Genomic DNA, 23,658 nt, shown 5'->3' on the forward strand with positions numbered 1-23,658 from the left:
ATGTTAAATGCTATATCCATGTTGTTGCAGTGATTGTCCACAGGGGGGAGACACAAGCAGACCAAAACATTAGATTGATTCAAATATGCAGCTTCACCTAAAAACGAGGTAACTGCAGTTTACAGTGTCAAATCTGACAACTTATTCAAATTCTAAATAATTTACCACCCCAGAGCTTTTCTTTACTTTTCTACTATTGAAACAATATAGGTTTGTATTGTATATATAAACCTATATTGTCCACATGTGTTAATTCATAGTTTTGATGCCTTCAGTGTGAATCTACAATTTTCATAGTCATGAAAATAAAGAAAACTCTTTGAATGAGAAGGTGTGTCCAAACTTTTGGTCTGTACTGTATATATATATATATATATATATATATTTTCTTTTTCTTTTTTTTTTTTTTAATGTACCTTAAATGAATGTTTTTCAAGTTTTAATACTCAAAATATTCTTGTAAATGTTTTAAAATAATGATGGCATTTTAAATAACGTAAATCGTCAGGACACTAAACGGAAGTTTTGCTATGTTTCCACACGGATGATTGTAATTGCTGGATGTCGCATCATGGCGGATTTTGGTGCTTTATTCGAGACTTGGCACATCAGTAAAAACAAAGGTTTAGTAAATAAAATATATATATATATATATTTATCTGAGTAAAGAAAGGACATCTCAAATAAATGTGAAAATTTTAAAAATAATACAATTTTATATTTATCTACTTATATTTTTAATAAAAATGGTCAAACAGAAATGTGTGCTGCATTAATCACTCTTTTATATTTATATATTTATATATTTATATGTATATCTAGTGCCTCAAGTATATCCTTGTAAAATCCTTTTTTTTGCAGCTTCATCAACAATTCTGAACAGTATTCTACACACACTACACAGCTACAATCCTATAGCCGTCACTCTGCTGCTGAGGGATTTAAAATGGGCTTTTTAAGACGTTTTCTGTGACATTTGATAAGAAGAAAGCTCCTTAAAAGATGCCTGTGCATTTCAGAACCACAGCTCAACTGCTTTTAACCTCTGAGGCAAAAGAAGCTTCAGAAGCTGCGCTTGGACTTTAGTCACTTGGACATTTTTGTTCTGTGTAGAGTTACTAATTCCTCAGAATATCATCAAAATATTTTCATCAAGGACATATTTTCATCAGCTGACCCCAATTCTACCTCCCCCTTACAACCTACATCATATGTGAAGATGGTAAACCAGCATTCCACTCCTAAGACTGGTGCATCCTACTGACAGTGTAATGGTTTGTGACGGGGTTTTGGTTGGATGAAATGCCATTTTCACACAGCTTAGCTCTGAGTAGAATATTAATAAGGATTTCAAAAAGCCTTCAGCTCAGCTCCTACTGTTCCTCACCGCTTCCTCGCCCCACAATCTCTCTTCACAGCAGAGAATAAGGACACAGAAACCCACAGGAAGCCTTTCTGCCATTACTTAACCATGGTCTAAAAAGAAACAAAGCCATCCTGAGTGAAATATATCACAATCCTTGTAAACAGATCTCTTGTTCAGAGTGAGGATCACAGGAAATCATGTATCAGGTGCAACCATATGTTGCTTTGTGGCTGAGAGAGAGTGGGAGCTTATCGCAAAAGCTTGACTTATCCGCGGCATTATGGACTCTAAGAAAGGATTTAGTCTTTAATTCTTGATTAGATGGAATGTCTTTACTGAGTGAAAAGCCTGTGGATATGATGGAGGGATGTAACCTGCTATGAAGAAAGACAGAACACATAAATCAAAGGCAGATGAAGTCACATCTCTGAGAGGTTTAATACCTCAGAGTAAATAATGAATCTGATTATAATGAAACACATTCCTTTAATATTACACAATAAAGCACCTGTAAAAAATAATGCAGAAACAGATTTTTTTTTTCTGTTTCAAAAAAATCTTAATAAATGAACAACTCTATTTTTTATCTCATTAAATGTACCTGAATCATATTTAACCTTCTATGTTCTTAACGTTCCTTCCATATCCACAATGGTTTTCTCTGGGTTCTCAATTTTCCTCCAACCTCTTAAAAAACATGCCCCTGGGTGGCTTGGCTATGCTGACTTACACTAAGTGTGTAGATGGTATTCTCACCCCTTCTTTCATTTTTCCTGGGGCAGGTTGCAGGTCCACCACAACTCGAGCGACACAGAACAGCATTTGTCTTATCACCAGATGATCGCAAGTTTGAATCCCAGTGATACCACAATCCTTGTTGAAATTAAGCTTGATTGAGGAATGGCATGTTGTCTCTCTTTTTCTCCCTCTCTCTTCTTCAGAGAACCAGTAACCAATCACAGGGATTTGTGAGCTCATGTATTTGGAAGAGGGCGGATAGCATTTTCCTGTGGATGAAACATGAGCAGCAGTTTGAAACATTTTTATGGGAGGATTGGAGGCATCTCGTTGCAGTCTTTATTTTTCTGGACTGGGGAGAGGAAATATGAGTAAAATTGACTGGGGAGAGGAAATGAATAAAATCTCAGCCCTGAGAGGGTTGTGACTTAAAATAATTGATGAGAGTCTATTGGTGTTAATGCATTACAATGATGGCATAATGTGATGTAGGTGGTACCATGATGCCATCACTTAGGTCCCCACTTTGCCTCACCATGTCAGTGGCATCAGTCAGTGTTTCAATTAGACATTTTAGCACCTTTTTTAAAAAAGAAAATTCATGACAAATTCATTTGACCAAAAAAATATATTGGTGTGATGGTTGAACTGTTTCTCGAACCCCCACCCACTGTTTTTTTTCTTCTTTCATGCATGCGCTCAGATCCGCCTGCGCCTTGCGCTCACAGCCGCGCGGAACGGAGCAGCCTTGGTGCGCTTTATGGACTAGTTTCGACAGGAAGTCTGCTCTGAAAACCCCGCCGGTTCGGTTGCGGTAAACTTCCGGCCCAAAACGGACACGAGCTCAGCAGAACTGCATCCATGAATTTACACACTTGGCTGCTGTACGGAGTCGGATTCGTTTTGGCATCGGCGCTCTTCAGTTCCCAGGGTGGGTATAAGCAAATACATACAGTTTGTCCAAAAGGAGACTGGACAGCTGTCTTATTGGTAGGACATTGGTAGTATGTCTTTTTACCTATACAAAATAATCACTAAGATGCACTGATGTTTTTTTTTTTACCCTAGGGAGAAGATGAGTAGGGATGTACTGTACTGATTCGATACTGATAATCGGTTCGATATTTGCCTGAGATGCAAAAACAAAAGATGCAAAACTCTGATCTCATTCTGTCCTGCATTTAATAATTGCTTTATATTTCTCAGGACTGTTTTTGAGAGTGAAGCTGAAAAACAACAATGAAACATCAGTTTAACACAGGGGTCATTTTGTGTATCCAATATCTACTATATAGGAAAAATGGACAGTCTGGAGGATTATGTGCAAAATTAAACAGATCAAATATTTCATATGAAACTAAATAAAAATCAAGTTTGAACAAAATGTTGTAGATTTATTTCTCTTCGTCTTAATATATCTGGTGTGATGCATGTACAGTAACTGCATATTCACCACAACCTCATCAACAGATTCCTGATCCAGATAAAACAATCATTCCAATATATTCTTTTGTAAAAGAAATCTCAGGAATCTAACTAAAAAATATCTAATATTGACTGATTATGAATTAAAATATTTTGCTCAAAGTGCAAATTCCCGCTTAATATAAAATATATTATTTCAAAACTTCTCTGAGATCCTGTATTAGACACCATATTATATAATACAGTATAATTCTAAAATAGGTACGTGCTCCAGACATGTTTCTTGAGTGGTGCTTCTTGTTACCTTGAGGATATACAGTACATTTTTTACTTTTTTTTCACTCTAGAACATTTAGTAGGGATTAATGAGCTTTGGAAATCTGTCTGAAAGCTTTTGGCAGTGATTATTTAATGGAGTGGTAAAGCGATTGAGGAGGACGACGAGTATAATTCTGACTGGTATTGCACAATAATAACCTAATGTTTTGTCCACAAGATTTGTAGGCTTTGAGCAGGTGTGAAGGAGCATCAAACATACAGGCAGCCATTATGAGCTTATTTTAAATATGGGGTATAGGAATTTACACAGTGAAGTAAAATTTTCTCTGATTTTGCAAACATAATGATGTTTTCCATGACGTCTGTGACCACTCAGTTAATGGTCCAGTATGACAAACTAATAAGGACGTAAAGACATAAAGGAAGAAAAAAATAAAACACTTGAAGTCATGCTGTTATAGAGAAATAGTCAAGGATGTGATGATGTTTTGCAACCCAAGCAACTTTACTGTTTGGCCATATCAACAGATTTAAACATTTAATAATCTGTTAATGTTAATTATAACTGTTAATTATTTATTTGGCAGAATCTTGTGTTTTAAGCAACTTAGCTGAGGAATACAGCAAGCAATTTATCACAAGACGGTAGTAAAGACAAGAAATAGCCATTATGCAAAGCTTCAGTTATCATTCAAAATAATAAACTCAAGGACAGGAAGGGATAAAGAATAATGAGATGCAGTTAGATGCTCGTGGAAGAGATGAGTTTTCAGTTTTTTTCTTGAAGATTGAGAGATTCAGCTTTCTGTATGGAGCTACATAGGTGTAGTGTAAATATAAAATATAGGTTCATTTGCTAATGTTATTTGCTGGTATGTTGTGCATGTAAACAGACAGTTGTCAGAGTGTTTTATCCTTATAACCTGCAATACAATTTGAGATTTGAGTCATTATATGCTGCCATTTACACTAATAGTCATGCTGTGCCCTTTCAATCAATGTAGAACAATGCCTAATCAGATTACCTTTAAGTGTTCCTAATTAAAACCCCTGTTTCCTGTGCATTCCATAATGCCAATTTCTGCCGCAACCATGTCCTGAGTAAAGATACTCAGTGTATCTTTCACTTCCACATTTGTAGCTAAATCATATAAAGGTTAAGATTAGGTTAACAGCTAGACTACAACTAGTCTGGTATAGAATATCATACAATATTTATAGCATTACATCACATTTGGATGTTTTTTTTATATTAACTATATGTTTTTACTCAACTGACAGATAAAAATGTATGTAGACTTTAAAAAAAATTTTTTTTTTATTAGTCCATGGACTGCAGTGCTACGGCTGTAATGTCATTCATGGGCAGAAGTATGTGGACGTCGGATGCTCTAAACCTGAAATCATCACCTGTACTCATTCTCACAAAGGCTTTAAGCACCGCTTCTGCATCAAAACAGAAAGCAGTGAGTACTGTTTGCATGAATTTAAGTCATTTGATAAGAAACGTGTAACAGCCTGGGAAAATAATAACACTTTCCTTAGTCATTGTACTATTCCAAAGCTGTTAATGTCATCATTGGTATTATGGAAAAGAATGTCACAGTAGAAAAACATTTATTGACTGGTAGAGTACACTATATGTAGAAGAAAAGTGGAAAATGTAATACAGTAGTGTGGATCTAATTCCTAATAAGTATTGTTGTACATGTAACATTGTTGTGTGTGTGTATATATATATATATATATATATATATATATATATATATATATATATATATATATATATATATATATATATATATATACACACACACACACATATATGTACATATATACACAGTTTTCCAACCATGTGGTTGGAGGCAAACAATTTTATAGGATACCTTTGGATGCAGTAGCATTTCATTTACTTTTAAACATTTTTTAGAACAAGGAGATCCATACCTGCATGACAATACCCACGTGCACAAAAAAAGCTCCATAAAGTTGGGTTACAAAAGAAAAAAGATTTTAAAAAAAGAGAGATTCTATACCTACAAACATTTTCTCTCTCTCTCTCTCTCTCTCTCTCTCTCTCTCTCTCTCTCTCTCTCTCTCTCTCTCTCTCTCTCACTCTCTCTCTCTCGTACACTGACAATGGAAAGTGTTGAACAAGTTAAAACTATTTTATATTTTAAAAGGAACATAAATCCTAATAATACTTCTCTCGATATTACACCTTCTAAAACAAGTTCTACATAAAATTAAGTTGTCTGGGGGAAACTGTTTCATTTGGGGTCAAATCTTTTTAAAAATGTATATGTAAATAGGCATATTTGTGGCTTATGTATGAATATTTGTTTCAGAAACAAATTATGTGAGAATTTACATAATTCTCTTCGAATAGATAGATCATTTCTAATAAGTTTATATCCATCTTTTATATGGCAGATGACATGCATTGTACATACTTAATCTTCACATCTTCACCCAGAGGCCTGTTTACCGGTTTAAATAGTATCAGTTTTTCAATCCTGTCAGTGTACAGTGTGTTTATTATGATGTTGAAGGTAGTACTGTGATGACTAACAAAATTTCTGTTTTAATACCACATGTTGATTGTGAATACATTCATTTCGACAATGACAGTTTAGATAATACATAATATGTCTGTGTATTGGTTTAAGTAGACATAACCTTCCATTTAATTTATTAATGACCACTTTGCTTTGTCAATCTTTCTTCAATTCCTCTTACAACCCTAATCTGTTTTGTATTGCGCACATTCCGGACCTCAAAACAGTCAATAATGAATCGCACGCTAATGTCCACTTAAGACACGGCATCAATCTTGACGACGTTTGTAGCGCTCTGCATGTTTGCTTAAGGGCTGAGGTAGCACTGTTTTCACCGGCTCAGGGAAATAACAGGGTCAGGGAGTGCTGATGACGGGCCGTCAGTAAGCGTACAGACTGACGTATGAGACAAGGCTACTTTGAAGCCGAGTCTCATGGGTTTGTCCTGGACCTGAAGAGAGTCTTAATCTCAGTCCTGCTGGAGCAGTTATGTAACGGGCTTTACAGCATCTGCTTGCTGGACATTATGTTTTAGGGCAAAAATGCTTCTAGGAAATTAAGCATTAACATGCAAAACATATTTCGGACGACAAACAGGTTACATCCTTGCATTCAAAAAACTCTAATAGTGTATTAAGAAAAAATTATATATAAATTTACCCACAATGGCATACAATGTATTGTAACTGTATATGCCAGAGAGTTGTTGAAGTCTTGGATTCTGAAATAAAAATTTTATTGTGTGTGTGTGTGTGTGTGTGTGTGTGTGTGTGTGTGTGTGTGTGTGTGTGTGTGTGTGTGTGTGTGTAATAATGAATCATCCAAAACATACTGTTATAAAACAAGATAAAGAAAAATAGTGATGCTTTCTTCAACATTTAACATATAACATAAGTGTTTATTGTTACTTAATTTGACAATCAGTAAACTTCCCAACACAGAAAAGTCTTCATAAAGGCAGGCTTATAAGTTTTTGCCTTATTAACTTTAAAAAATTACCAAAACAAATGATGTCTAACCAATTTTTCTGTTTAAGTGATAAATTTGAGTGATAATGTAACTTGTGTCACGAATGATTAATATTAGTGTAACAAAAGTGTAACTATAAACATACAAAAACTTTTGACATAAACATAACTAACCTTCACCTGTTTTGGCGCTATCCCACAGGCGTATTGTAATTTTTAAAGGAATTTACTTTCATGCATTAAACATTCTCTTATTTACAAGGAGAAATTTCCGACACAAGTCTAAACCCGTCCATTAGGATAAAATTAATAAATTCAGAGATGCATATGTAGATGTGTCACTAACTTCACCTTAGAACAAAATGAAGAAGGCAAAGACATTTAATTAGCAGGTACATAACACTGATTTGGTTTTACAGATGTTCATTATAACAAGCAACCAATATGTTAGTTTATGTTAATATATTGATAGTGAAAGAAACACTATCCGATATTCTGTGTTATAGTAGTGCATTCTTGAAATTAGGTAAGAAGACCAAGAAAGTGAAATCTGATATAAAATTTGATAATTTTGTATAGATAATTTGTAGAAAAAAGGCCTAATTCCTGATTTCTAATAATGTTTTATCTATGAATTTAGGAGTACACCATAATGCAAAGGGACAAGGTTTGCTACAGAGTGCTGTGGAGATAATCACTAGTCTGAACATCTATGCCCTGTTTTAACTCCACAGTGGCACTGGGTATTGTCCTGACCAGTGGATGCGCCACGTCCCGCCACTGTCAGCAGCAGGAGCTTCCTGGAGTGAACATCCACTGCTGTGATACAGATTTATGTAACAGTGCTCCCTGCTGGCCCCCAGGATCATTGCTTTACATCTGTATGCTGGTTGGCCTCATGGTGATGAATCTGTGAAAGAAGAGACCTCCTGAGAACTTTCAGTGAAACTGCTCAAAAATGTGTCCTTCTTTATGTTTTTAAAAAACCTTTTGCATTATATGTGGCAGATTGCATTCCCACAGCCAATAAGGGACTTGAACTAAAAACTGATCAATGGGATTGTGAGATGTGATCTTATCTGCTACCTGCCATTAATATTTTTTTGGGAATAAAAATACATTTGAATAATATAGATTATTATTATTTTTTTACAAAGTGATAAGCCACAACATCTTGTACTGAATAAAGGGATGGTGTTGAGAAGTTATGAATGTAAAAAAAAACTAACAAAAAACCCAATGTAAATAATAAAGTCCTAATTTAAATGGTTTAATCCAGTTTTTTTTACATATCAAGTCAATCTAAGGGTAAGATATGTTTTCAGAGCCAATCTGTGTTTTGTTTCGCATACATATATTCAACATTATTATGTGATTGTGTTTTGGACTGTATATAAATGATGTCACTATTAAAATCTTAGTTTCAAATGAGTCTCTTGTGCTTCTAGGCAACTGGATGTGATAACTCAAGAGTAACATTTCTGTAGTCTGCTAAATTAACTTAATGCTCGACTCAGTGCTTTGGTAACTTTATTTGCAAATCTCTCTATCTCTCTATATAACTAACTAATGTAGCTTAGAATACAAGGAGGTTAAAAAAAGCTAAATAATTTGGTATAGTACATGCAAATAAATCAGCGCTTTATTCAAAAACAGGGGTGCATTAAATTAAATAGGTGAAGCATGGATATCACCATAATGTGCTGTATTCCTATTATTCCAAATAAAACTTGTATAGCTCTAATTGAAATATATGTTATAGTCTGTTTAGAAACTGAAATAACTAAAAAAGAAAGTGAAATAGTAACCTATTAATACACCACTGACAAAATAGATTCATACTACAAATAAAAATCATTTTATCAAATTAAAATTTCCTCAAAGGAGGATTGGTGATTCTACAACAGCAGTCCATGATTTTGTTTAAGAAACTCTCTGCTTTTATTTTTATTTTATAACATCTCAGTCCCATAATATCTGAAAGTATGCATGCAACAATTCAGAAAGTTAGCTAACCAGTCTCAGGAAAAAATACATTTTTACATTATATAGTGAAATGCATATAAAATATTGAATTAACTAGGACCAATGCTAATAGCATAATGCCAAATGGCAAATAAAAAAACTATATATAAACCTATTTTATAATGATATATCTTTTATATCTTATTATATATAATTATTATGATAAGATATGTCATTATAAAATCGGATCATTTGAGTGACTTGGTTCTTTGGTTTTCATCAAAACGAATAAATCTTTTTTGAGTCATTAAGTTAATTTTGTTCATTTAAGCCTTTATTCACGTGACAAAAGGACGATCGACTCGGACCCATGAGATGAACTACTCAATGTTGTTTCCTGTGTAATGCACTGCATAACGTATATGGGAGTCACGTGATAAATGAACGCACGACTCGAACTGCTTCTCTCGTGTGGACGCACTCGGTCTCAAGCAGATCATAATACACATCTGGATACGGTACTTCAGGTAAACGTTTAATGTTCTAAATAAAAACATGTCGCTTCAGTGTCTGGTCTGTTTTTTAGAAATATCTTAACTCTTCTGTTTAAATTAAACCTAACAAGTACCTGTTTTGATTTGACAGCTCCATGCTTTAAAAATGGTGCCACCGGAAATGCTTTAGCCTTTGTTATTGTTTACTTCCTAGAAATGGTCTAGACAACAGTGTGCTTCCAGTTTACCAGCAGCACGTATAGGTCTGGTGTGCACAAAACTCTGGTCATGTCGTGTCTTTAAATTAATAAATAAAAAATGTAAACCTAGATCAATCAAAGTATTGTTATCAATCAATCAATCAATCAATCAGTCAATCAATCAATCAATCAATCAATATTAAAAGGAAGATCCCTATATTAATGGATATGTGCAGCACGTTAGATTAGACTGGTCAAACTTAAGGCCCCCGGGTCACAACTGGCCTGCCGATCCATTATATCGGGCCTACGAAGTAATCATATTTCAATTATAACTGCCCAAGTATCCTGTCTGTGTCTTGTCTGACAGTGTTTGTGTCTCTGCTTAGATCCAGTATTTAATTTTGGGCCCCCTCTATAATTGAACTTGAAATCACTGCTTTTGATTGGCAATATTAAGTGAATGATTGTTACGATGTACATATTATTTTTCAATCTTGTTGGCTGCACAACAATAAGATCCCTTTATATGTTACTTTGTTCTTTTGTGAAAATCTGATATTTACACGGATCATGCATAACATTACGACCACCGAGCATTGGTGTCGAGCATTAACATCATTAACTTCTTCAGCAATTCGAGCTACAGCAGCTCGTCTGTTGGATCGGACCACACGGGCCAGCCTTCGCTTCACATGGCATCAATACTTTAAATTTATTTATTTAAATTTTTTTTTTATTATTACATGGCATCAATACTCTTGATGGAGAACGGTGCACTGTGACGTCATAGATAACTTGTCATGCTTGGTAAACTTTATGTCTGCCTCTAGTGGTGAAGCGTGGAAATACAACTGAATGAGAATCCTTTCTTACAGCTACATCACAGAAGAGGAAAACATCCCACAAGAGCTGCAGCTTTGGAGATGCTGTCCCAGTCGTTTAGCCGTCACAATTTTACCCTTGTTAAACTCGCTCAAATCCTTACACTTGCCCATTTCTCCTGCTTCTAACACGTCAACTTTGAGGACAAACTCTTTACTTGCTGCCTTATAAATATACCCACCCACTAACAGGTGCCATAATAAAGAGATGATCAGTGTTATTCACTTCGGTCATAATGTTATATGCCAGATCGGCGTAACCAATAAATATGATTAAATCCTTATTTGTGACATTCTCTGTAGTATTAGTGGCCCTTTGTGTACGCCAGAGGAAACCCTGTGTCACAGGGGCCGCCATCTTGGAAAGGCAGTCTCCCTCCTCCAGCACAGAGGACGCTGCAGATCCGCTCGGAAAGCTCACGGCGTGAAATCAACACCACAGCCCCCCTGGTAAGCGCTTTATTCGTGTGTAATTAGGGCAGACATTTTGCCTCACACTCCCATACAATTATCACGAGATAAGTAGTCTCCCGGTGTACATGTCTAGAGTGAACAGTTTGAGTGTCAACCGCTAGAATAAACCGGTTAGCATGCGAGCTAATTTGCCTCAGGTAAGCGGCACTGGACTCACAGGCGAGTTAGCAAGTGCAGGAATCAGTGGACTGTTGGTGGGAAAACAGGAAGCAGGCAACCCGACTACACCCACATTTTATTTTATTTTTTAAAATTAATTCGAAATTGATATATACTATTCTATTCGTAGTTTCTTTCCAGACTAGCTAGCTTTTATTATTTGGGTTTGCCTGCTAAGCATCTTTGTAATGTATCATAGAGATGGCCGATGGTGTGTTTTCATGTTTACAGTAACTCAGCATTATTTCTAATGACACCACCACTGTTACCAGTATTGTGTCAGATTGGATTGATATGTATTTTTATAAATATATATATAATATATATTAAGGAGCCTAGAAAACCCCCTGCAATGAAGATACACTGTTTTTAGACACAATCTATTATACAATTATACAAGAAAAGAAGGAAAAGCGGTTCATAATTATTTTCAAAAATGTTGACTAAAGTCTCAAAACTGGGGCGAACGATGGATTAAAACATAAAGGCATTATTTTAATTATTTTGGAAATGGAGCTCCAAAGTCAGACCCAAAGTGTGTGTATGTGTATATGTATATCTTTCTATTTTTTCCATTAATGTACTTGGTTAACAGTGTCTGCACACATTTTCACTGCCTTTATATTTATTTGTTTTACATATTTACATATTTATCTGAACTTGTCAGTTTAAACACTCCATTATTTGCACTTCTGGAAGATGCTGTGTACTTGTATTATGCAATGACAGATTATTTCTGTCTGTCTGTCTCCCTGTCTGTCTGTCTGTCTGTCTGTCTGTCTGTCTAACTAACTAACTAACTCTATTTATCTAAAGGAAAGAATGTGATCATGTAACCAGCATCCCCTCAATGCTTTACGTTTAAGGGTTTCACGAGTTAAAAGCTCTGGTGTTCAAACAGTGCATTTGTATTAGATGCATAATTAATGTTACAGAATTAATAATTTTTATGAGCCATGTTATCACACATTATTTCTTTTGTTTTAGAGGTATTGCTTTAGAAGAAACCTCAGGTTCAGTATTAGTGATTATACTGAATAAGAGCCTAATGTTACTGGTGTCATGTTATTACATTACTGTCAGGTTTTATCATTATAAAGGTTAACGAAAGGATTGCATGGAAATTATAAATAAATATACCCAGATGTCTGGCTTAGAAGGCTTTTTTTTCATGTATTGTCCTTTTTTTTTTATTATTTATTAGTCAGCAGGTGTTGATTAGTTTTCTACAAAAAACTGGCTTTGACTGTAGCTGGAGGTGTAATTTATATCACAGGCTCTGTTTCAGGGAAGTGGTTTTGGGTTACTGATTGGAAGGTTGGGGGTTCAAGGCCTAGTATTGAAAAGCTGCCACTCTTGGGTACTTGAGCAGGGCCCTTAACTGTCTGTGCTCTAGGGGGCGCTCTGTGTCATGTCTGACCTCAGCTTCCTAACAAGTAAAAAGCCCCTTATTGTTTCTACACTATCAACCTATTCACAAATGCCACACGTGCTAGACTTGTTAAGTCTGGATCTTTTTCTTCCTCCTGTTGTTTCAGGGAGTTTGTGTTGCAATCATTCCACAGCGCTACCTGTGAATAGATAAAAGTAAGATGTATCCTAATAAATAAAAAAGAAAAACAGGTAATCACTGCCAAGTTGCTGTTATATGATTATAATTTTCCATTCAACAGCATGAACTGTTTGTTTTATTCTGTATTTAAAACATAATTTAGTATTTTGGATTTGAGTTTACATTTGTCACTGAAGGAAACTCTTCAGCTGTTTATTTGAGATATGTTAATAGTGGCTTTGAAGATGTACTTTGTTTATTAATTCATAAATTCTTAGTAAAACATGTTCATTTTATGGACGGAGTCTTTGTATGCTTTGTGTAGTTTTTTAAAACAGGGACGTATTCAGGACAAAAGAAGTTTACTTGAGACTTGTTTTGCCATTATTCATTATCTGATGTTGGCTACTGGTGATATTAGATGTCTGTAAAGCCTGTAAGGGACATGCAGTAAAGTTATATTAGGCAGAAGATTTTGGCAGTGATGGTTTCTGTGAGAACCATAGCACCAGTATTGCCACATCACATCTCCAGGTTTAATACTGATCTCAGATTACTGTCTTTGTGGACTTTTGCAGGTAGTTTTTGTGTATGTGTGAGTTTTATCCAGGTTCTGTGGTTTCTTCCGGGATTGATCAGGAAATTTGTTGTGTGTGTGCATGGCTCTGTGCCATTAACTGGTATCCATTGTGTATTTCCAGGAATAGACTCCAGGACCACCAAGACCCTAAAGATAAATGAACAGCATGGTTTAGTTCACTGACTGTGTCTTACTGCAGTTAAGAATCATCTGTATTATGTCATGTGTAATTGTTAAAAATATGATTCTGAGAGTGTGGTGTTCTGCAGGGAAAAGAAAATGAATACTTGTGAGAGATTTCTGCTTTCTGAATCAGAGAAGGGAAGTGCTGAGACGGCAGACTGGTCACATGCTTCCTCTGTTTCTCCTTAACGCAGGTCTGTGCATCGAGTCAGAAAGACTTTTTGCAGTTTTTATATATATATAGTGTGGTCGTATTTCTCTTCTGTGAGATCGGATTTGTGGTCTCGGATCACCTTGAATTACAATTGCAAGAAGGTGTGTTCTTGCACTGCTGAAGTCTCACATTTTACGTGAAGAATAATGAAATTGTCAAATGAGGCAGAGTCATATGAGGGGTGGTGAGAAAGCAGTAGTTTGCTGAGAGCTTGCGGTTTCTGAATGCGAGGGGAAAAATCAACCATGCTGTATTTATGAATCACAAAAAGTAATTGTTTTTCAAAACTGATATCGATCTCAGAAAACCGGTGTGACTTCTTTACAGTCTTTCCTAGAAAAGCGTACAGACTTGTGCGTCATGTGTTCAGGTCAAAACTGATTGACTTATTGTTACGATAGTTGAGATGCTTTCATTTTGTTGCTATTCATCCGTGTAATAGTGTTGGGTTTATAGATTAGCACACGTGGTTGGATGTAGAGAACAGCTACGAAGGCTTTTTAGTCCACGAATCAAGGTGATGTTAAGTCATATTTTAGAGGCCTGGGCAGCTTTTGACACATAACACAAGTATATCATCTGGTTTATGTCTCGTCTTATTACAGTCTGGATGTGCTCTTGTTTCCCTGCTGAACAAAAATGGATTAGTGACCGAGAGAGTTTTTTTCCCCACCCAACAGCGCGTGATCAGAGTTCTACATCATACCACGTAACAACTCATTGCCACAGTTACTACATTATTTAGTTATACATTTACTTAACCATGTACATGCTTTGAGGTAAAAAAAAATTTGTAAATTTTAAAACGGAGCTTTGTGCAGATTCTGGTTATAGTCAGAAGAATTACACCACCTAAGAAAGAAATACATAATTTTACATGCACCATAACTGTATGCTGGTAAAGTGTTTATTTCAGCTCAGATTTCTTTTATCATGTATTTGTTTCTGAAGAGTCTTAAATAGACGTGGTCAATTCAGTTGATTTTAAATATATATTTTTTTCTCGTTTCCTTAATTTTGGCTAGTTCCCTCCACCAGTTAGATCTCTCTACAGCTTCCAGGGTGAAGATCATGTGCTTCTTTAGAAAGGTTTTAATGAAAGCTAAGTCAGCTCTATTTAGCCGTCATGAGCTCACAGACACCCAAAGTTGGCTAGTGACACTGGGTAATTTTTGATAAACCAGCAAACAAACACCCCCTCCCCCCCTCTTTGTAAAAGGAAATGGGCAACCATAAAAACAGATTTTTATCAGTAATGTTTTTGGCAGCTAATAGCATTGTGTGCTTCATCAATAAATGTTTCTTTGTGTAGGTTATTGGTGTGACCTGTTCTGTTTAAGCTGTGTCTAATTTAAGTTGAAGAGCCTCCATGAGGTTAGAAGCTGCTGTGTTTTTGCTACAGGAAAGTCTCCTTAAATGTGTTCATCATTGACAGATTTAGACTCTTCAGCCAATAAACCTGTTGATCATCAGCTTTTTTTTATTTTGACTGTCAAAAAAAAAGGATGGTAGTTATTTAGCGTCGTTATCAAGTGACAAACCACATCATATTTCGTATGAGGACCCACTGACATTGGAAGTGCCAAATTCAGCCACACCCTAAACTGAGTATTCACATCCACTGGAATTAAAGAATTACAATTCTTTATCTTTGTACTAGTCACTAGGTCTAACGCCGGGCGATTTTTATTAGTCCTTTACGATTGTTTGCTTGTCAGACTGTATCTCAATTCTCATAGTGTCAGACTGTACAACAGAAAGACTGATGCACACGAGGAAAAGACTCATTCGAAGTTTTGGACGTCATCCCTCCATGTTCAGACCCACGTTCTCTCGCTAATAGTATAGCAGCAACAAAACAATCTGTAGCGTTTTTGTGGTTTTCCCCCCATAACTCCAAAATTTGTCCACTCTGTCCACCTGATGCATTTTACGCCATAGGAGAAGTCACGCTGCAGGAAAGAGTCTGAAATCTGTTGACACTGCCAGAATTTCATCGGAGGACAGAAATGATCGCAGCGCCAATTAATCGGCTGTCGGTGAACATGCCAAAGCAGCAATCGCATATTTTGGTTGAAATTATAGGAATCTTTTAGGATTTTTTCAGACAACCAAATTTCTCAGACAACCAAATCATGGCCAGAATCGCAGTGTGCACCTGGTTTAACGTGAATTTGATTGATTTGATTTTTATTTGTATAGCGGTTTTAACATTTGACATCTCATCCTTGACATGCAAGACAGAGGTGAAAGCAGATTACAAATCAAGATTGAAGACAAGAGGTGCAGTGTAAAAGGATGTCTAGTGTGAGAATATTGTGAATTAGGGCTAAGGATAGTCTTTATGCACACAGGAGGAGCTGCCAATTCAGCAGTGTAATGATTAAATTGATCTCTTTCTTTCTCTCTCTCTCTCCTTTTTCTTTATATTTTTAGAGCCACAATGGCCACCGCACCGTACAACTACTCATACATTTTTAAATACATCATCATCGGTAAGTGTGTACGAGAGTTTGTTCGTTTGTTAACAAGTTAGATACCTTCTGCATTAGTTTATAGCCTGTGCAGACAAACTGTATTCTATTCATATTTACTCTAACGACTATGGATTTATTCTCCTCTTTGTCTTCGGTTATTTGACGAAACCATGGACGTCCTTGTACATGGCTTTCTTTTCTCACACTGTAAGAAAGAAGGGTCAGCATATACTGTGTGACTGTACTATTAAATTTCTGTGTGGAATGTGACGTGTCTTCTGCTCTATCCTCAGGGGACATGGGGGTCGGGAAGTCATGCTTGCTTCACCAGTTTACAGAAAAGAAATGTAAGTACCACACCGTTTTTTTGTCACAAATATCTATGCACAGGAAATGCTAGAGTGATGCTTTTCGAAATCACTGATGATAAGAAATAGGATGAGGCTCTTGAGGCTGAATAGCGCATGATGAACGTCTTCTCCAAAATGCATAATAAAGGTTTAGGACTATTGGCTGAGGGAGCGGGCCCGTGTTTCACCGAGGACGCATCCTGTATCACTCCACACAAGTGGGCCATTGAGAGCGCAAAATAAACAGGAACTTGTGCAGTCTGAAGAGAAAAGGTTAAAAATGCGACAGAGAAACTCTGTTAGCTGGTTCTAGCTCTTGTAGCTTCTTCCAGCTTAGGTGATGACAAATGGGTTATTTAATGGGCGGAGGTGAGAACAAATGCTTTTAGGTGTTCGAGAGCTTTATAGATCCAGGAATAAGTTTCTTTGCATCAAAGTTGAAATCGAATCCAGTTTTTTATGCCACTGTTTAGTCCCAGAATTTAACCTGTGTTTCCGACATTCGTTTGCTTTGTTAGCACTTGCTTTTCTTCATCAATGACTTCATCAATGTTAATTTTGACCTGCGAAATCTCAAATGCCATTTCGTGCACCAACATGAAACAACAGCAGTCCTGAGCTCTCCGTTTTTTTTAAAGCAGGGTAGTACGTGCATTTCTGCTGTTCGCTTGGAGCTGCCTGTTTGTCCTCCCATGCACACCAGGGTGAACGCGCTTGTGGCAGGATGGACAACTTCTTAAAGCCCCAAGCCTTCGCAGAAGAGTGGGGGGTTATTATAACAGCAAGTGGAGTTCAAAAAGCATATGGGTATTATGGTCATGTGTCCAATTACCTTTGGGGATATAGTGTACTTTTCCACTGGCCATTTTCTCATCACACATCTGTAAGGATATAAAGCATTTCTGGTTGTTTCGGGGTGATGATTTCAGCAAAAATGTTGTCTGATGATACAATTGGATTTGATCTGTATTACTTTTATTTTATTTTTTGCGCTACACCTTCAATCCTGGCTAAAGTGATAACCATTAAGTAGCAGGTACTGTGCCGTGGCTTACTCTGCAATGACAATTGTAAAGTTTGCTACTGTGTTGTCTAATAGAAGATTAGCCTCACGTGTAAGAATCTCCCCCTTTGGCATTCAAAGAAATTGTCATTTCTCCCAATCCCTGTAGTCATGGCCGACTGCCCCCATACAATCGGCGTGGAGTTTGGAACGAGGATTATCGAAGTTAGCGGGCAGAAGATCAAGCTGCAGATCTGGGACACGGCAGGGCAAGAACGTTTCAGAGCTGTGACACGCAGCTACTATCGGGGGGCTGCCGGAGCACTCATGGTTTACGACATCACCAGGTAGAAACTTCATCCTTCAGTGTATTGTTTATGCACATAGCTCTTATCCCTTAGCCTAGAGATGCAAGGTGAGCCGCAACAGGAGGCTCATTTTAGTGAGTTAAATGGATCAGAGTTGAGTCATTTTGTTTTCCCTAAATGATTTCTCGTAGCCTTTGCATTATTTATTAAAAAAGAAGAGCCTAAACCTAAACTGCTCAATAGAATGTTTGTACAGTGGAACCCGGTTATGCCGATGTCCTAGGGGGTCGCCAAAAAGCATCGAGATAACCGATGATCGAGATAAACGAAAATCAAAATGGCGGCAATATATTAACGTGCTTGAAATTTCTTTATGTACATGATGTGCGTTAATAAATGAGAATGTGCATGCACGTGTTTTTGAAGGGTTTTTTTACACAACAGCGTTGCTGCGATTTGTTTGATGAAGGCATGCTATAAAAATACATACAGTACATGTTTATCTGTCAGGAATCCACCTGCCACGCCCCCTTCGGCCCCCTTCAGCGTGTCAGGTGCCGCCGCTTTCTCTGAAGCTCGGCTTCAATCGCGCACATATGGTGCTCGTTTATCATCACCAGCTCCTATTTAAACTTCCACACTCTCACTGTCCGTTATTGTTGGTATATGTTGGTTCACGGCGGTCGTTGTTATCGCTCATGCGTATCCCGGTAAGTGCCTTCCCACCGGCACTCTCTCAACGGCTGCTCTTTTCTTCCCAAAGCCGTGCCGCGCCCCTACTAACACTACGAACACTAGCACTAACTAACAGCAGAGATTCACCAGTATACAATACAACACCTGTAGCAGCTGTAAGACTTGATTTTTCCGCCACTTCCGCCACTTCTTCTGCGGCTGCACCGAGATAACCGACGTTAAATGGCAAATTTTTCCCCCCTTGTGCTCGAGATATCAGGGTTCGGCGACATAAAAAAAGTTGACATAACCGATAAAAAATGCTTAGAAAAAGCGAGAATTTGGCGGTTCCACTTCAAAAACGTCGACTTAATAGGGTTGTCGAGATAACCGAGGGCGAGATAACCGGGTTCCACTGTATTGTAGTGGATGATCAAGTGTAGTATCATAGATTTATAAATATAGTGATGGTATTTTACACTTGTAGCACAATGCAGTGGATCAGCATTTTATTAATTTAGTGAACACTTCTATTCATAGTCATTTGAAACAACTTTGATCACAGGCTCGGTACGGCGGTTATATAAACGCATACGTTTGCTCGCTGCTAAAGTAGAATATAATGACAGGTGCTTATGTGCTGGCTCTCTGCTGTGCTTTGCTGACATAGTTTGCGTCTATCGCTGTGACAGGAGAAGCACGTATAACCACCTCAGTAGCTGGCTTACTGATGCCAGGAACCTCACCAACCCCAATACTGTAAGTACTTTTATTTCTTTATGGAGTTTTAAAATAAACTGCTATAAAACCGTCTAAGATGTGTCTTTGTAAAGAGTGTAACCTCTGTCAGATGGGTTCATTTTAGAAAGTTAAAAAATTTTATTTTTGTGTTTCTACAGGTGATCATTCTCATAGGAAACAAAGCCGACCTGGAAGCCCAGCGAGATGTGACGTATGAAGAAGCCAAGCAGTTTGCTGAGGAGAACGGTGAGGTTATGGAGGTTATGGGAGTCAGCACACGCTCATAAAACCTATTATTACCCAACATCCACACAGGAGGAGCGCCTTTTGCTTTACTCATTTGTCGTTTCCTGTTCTGCAGGTTTGCTGTTCCTGGAAGCCAGCGCGAAAACGTAAGTTTGCAGTGTGTGTAAAAAAAAAATATGTGCATGCATGAGCACAAAACAAAAACGTAGCAGTGTTGAATTCAACCTGATATCCTAGAAGTGCTTTATTCCTCATTCTTCACAGCAATTTGCCAAAAAATATGGAATATTTCAAGTATTTTTTTTTTCTAATCCATTAATAATTACAGGTAATGCATTTAATGCTGTGGAACAAATGACCTTACCCGCTTTATAGCAGCTGTATACAGTTGAATCTTCATGAAGAGCCTCCCCTTTTCTTTCTTTCGAAGTTAATCTGACACACAAACGTAATTGTCGTTCAAATGGAAAACCAAATTCCTCTGTCGTGAAGACGTGCTTTGTGGTGCAAAACCTAGCGACTGTTAGGAAGTGCTGTCACAGGAGATCCGTTTAATCCCATTGTTCGTGGTGCATCAACCATACAAATTCCAGTGAATAAATGGGTATTCTAGAAACGATGCATTTAAACGAGTTAATATAAACCTGTGGTTCGCCTCCCAGCCAGAACTCTGAGCTGCTATTGTATAAAATTAATCAACAACAATAAATCAGAGCCAGCAGTGATGTAACAGTAATTATTATATATCATACAGGCTGAAGTCTGGCTTGTGTGAAGGGCACAGATGATATCCAGATGTTTCTAGCATTTATAGTGTTTCTTCTTGTTTTTAACGAGTCGCTTTATTTAATCAGATTTGTCTATGGCGAGGTCACACTGTGCAGTGGGAAAATGATTTCAATTCGAAAACTCATGCATGTTTGAATGGCGGATTTACAGATTGCAAACAGCGCTGGGAGAAAGTGGACCGAGTCTTAAATGGGTCATAAACGGAAAGAACTGCTGATTAATCATAAACGGAAGTTAGGGGTTGGAATAGAATATAGCTCATGCTTTAACTCTTAACATTTACAGGTTAGGATTCTGTCATTTGTAAAAGATACGTAATGGTCATCTTACCCATGTTCCCAACCCCCAGAGGCGAGAATGTGGAGGACGCTTTCCTAGAGGCTGCAAAGAAGATTTACCAGAACATTCAGGACGGCAGCCTGGACCTGAACGCGGCCGAATCCGGTGTCCAACACAAGCCTTCTGCCCCTCAGGGTGGCCGGTTAACCAGCGAATCACAGCCTCAGAGGGAAGGATGCAGCTGCTAATGACCAGCACTACGTACTCGACCTTCTCATCCCCTTCCACCTGTCCTCCTACTCCTCTTCTTTCACCCACCCTCATCCTTTCCCGACCTGCAGGGGGCGGTGTGAGCAGTGGGCCAGCAGACCAAGGCAACTTCACACATGCTCAACAGTTTATCCTCCCCCTCTCTCACGCACTCCATTTAACCGGTTTGTCCCTTTTCTTCTGTCGTGCTCTGACTGACCAGGAGCAGACCTCAGCTGATATTCAGAGGCATGACGGAAGCATGACGTGTTCATTCAGCGCTCTGCTGAATCCTCAAAACCATTAAAACGGAACATGCGTCCGATCCGAGGCAGCGTCGACCGTAATACCGATACTCCGAATCAGCTTAACAGTGTATATTTTATCACAGTGTGTTCATTTTTGGGGATGTTGGAAAGTCTCTTTCAAAAAATGACACTTTACAAAAAGGCACTTCCTTTCATGTCATCATTCAAAAGATTCCTCTCTCTTTGTACTGGGCCTCAGTCCCCCGTTTCCCCCCAACCCTCCCTCCTTCGAACCATGTCCATTTAGTACTAGAACCAGCATTTGATTTGTTGCCTTACAGTCTTACGATTAGCGTTAATATTAAAACCATCACTGTCTAATCTTATTCTTTTCTCTGTCAGAATTAAACATGCCGTTTTACACAGTTGCGATTTATTATTTTTTATTATTGATCTCGGTGTGACGGGAAAAAAAAAAAAAAGCTTCGTTCGTGAATGCCGCGTGATGGATTCGCTCGTTCCGGCTGTAAATTTGACCCGCCGCTGTCAAATAGGCTTTTATAGAGACACTGCAGATTACTGAAGGGGAAGACATCATGAGTTGTATCATAACACTTCACTCAGCTGCTGTATATATGGCTAAATATGTCTGGGGGGGGCGCAAGGTATATAGCAGCACTCTTTCCTTTGTACAGATGATACTGATAACCATCCACTTTTTTTTTTTTTTAAACGTGTGCCTCCTCACTTTGCTCACACGGTGTTCCATTTAACTTCCACTACGCACCTCCTTTCGGCTTTACGCGTGGCAAGATTTTTAGAATCCGTCCCAGCGATAAAACGGAAGTTCTTTAGAAAGCGCAGAACGGTTTTGTCCTCGAGGACGCGAACGTGTCAAGAGTTCTTCCTGCTCTGTCCGTTTCCGCCGTGTCTGAATAACCACTTCTGGCTTCATTCACATCAGTTTAAAATGTATACACTTTATACATAGTACATTTTGAAAGAGCTGCGCTAACATTCAAATGCATTTTCGCGTGTATATGATTCAAATGTCGATATTTTGATTTTAATGATAATAAAAGATTCTAAACAGAAAAGATTTGATTTGGTTTGTTTTGTTTGTATTCAAGGTAGAAATTAGATTTAATACATTAGTCATTTCAAACACCAAAAAAATAAGGTATCAAAAAGTTTAAAGAATAGTTTTGTATCTGGCCAACAGATGGCAGCACAAGGCTGCGCACACAGTCACGGGGAGCACTTGACCTTCGTAAGTCAGTGTGCCAAGATATTGTCCTGTGTACATCGAAAGCTGTGCAACTGGTGCTACTCTGACTGATATGATCGGTTTCTCGCCAGAAACAACACGATCTTACTTCCGCACCCACCTTAATTTTCCAAATGTGGCTACTGCGAACTTCGCACTCTTCCTGAAGATGATTCAGCTCAAAGGTCGCCGTTTTGACACCATTGCAGAGATCCAGCACGATTTGCAGAAGGTGTTTACACATTCCAGCAGTGGCAGGAACACTGGGGGGCGCTGTATTGCTGTGCAAGGGGATTATTTTGAAGGTGAACTAGTAGATACGTTTTTTGATTTCACCTTGTGTGTAAGGAGTAAAACAACGTCAGGGTGTCCTGCTATAAGAAAAATAATTAATATAAGAATAATCTATATTTTCTGATTCCTGTATATATTGTTCTTCATTAAATCACAGTGGTTTAATTTTACTTTTCCTGATCTATTTATAGCAACATAGTGCAGCATCCACAGGCCCGGTTTATGTTGTGCTGCAACACCAGGAAACTGGAAAATGAAATCCTGAATACATTCCAGTTTTGGAAAAAGTGCTGATACTGGAAACTCCTTCCATAAATGTTTAAACCGAATCTGTTTATTATTAGTCTTAGATTAAGATAAGCATCTACTATAAAGCTCTAGTTGTTACCTCTTGTGATTTGCCCTGCTGGTGGGACGACTGCTTCTGCATAGGAAATGAATTTGACAGGATTTTGATGTAAAACAATAAACTTTCCAGCAAATAAGGACCATGAACAAAACCTGCCCTCATTCAAGTAACAAAAATTTGCTTTGTATTTTTTTTTTTTTTTACAGAGGAATTGCACCATGGTTACAGAGAAAAAAAAAAGAAATGTGTATTTACATTTACATAAAATGAGCAAATTAGTGTACAAAGTTGACACTTGCAAAAAAAAAAAAAAAAAGACCAGAGTAGTGGCATGACTTCTAAAG

The 23,658-nt window shown here is 37.6% G+C and overlaps 1 protein-coding gene across 2 annotated transcripts; it reads left to right on the forward strand.

Annotated features, from left to right (window-relative positions):
• The first annotated feature begins 10,897 nt into the window (after positions 1-10,897).
• Positions 10,898-21,829, forward strand: rab14l (RAB14, member RAS oncogene family, like). Of its 2 annotated transcripts, XM_046838530.1 has the most exons (9): positions 10,898-11,069; positions 11,181-11,327; positions 16,476-16,534; positions 16,810-16,863; positions 18,039-18,216; positions 19,545-19,611; positions 19,752-19,839; positions 19,955-19,985; positions 20,978-21,829. In XM_046838530.1, the coding sequence occupies exons 3-9, from the start codon at positions 16,483-16,485 to the stop codon at positions 21,153-21,155; spliced, it is 648 nt and encodes a 215-aa protein (XP_046694486.1). In that variant the 5' UTR covers positions 10,898-11,069; positions 11,181-11,327; positions 16,476-16,482; the 3' UTR covers positions 21,156-21,829. The 2 variants fall into 2 exon arrangements, with proteins under 2 accessions (XP_046694486.1, XP_046694487.1); XM_046838531.1 differs by lacking the exons at positions 10,898-11,069; positions 11,181-11,327 and adding an exon at positions 11,389-11,488.
• Positions 21,830-23,658: the final 1,829 nt, after the last annotated feature.

The sequence above is a fragment of the Silurus meridionalis genome, chromosome 25, assembly GCF_014805685.1.
Source record: "Silurus meridionalis isolate SWU-2019-XX chromosome 25, ASM1480568v1, whole genome shotgun sequence".
NCBI lineage: Eukaryota > Metazoa > Chordata > Actinopteri > Siluriformes > Siluridae > Silurus > Silurus meridionalis.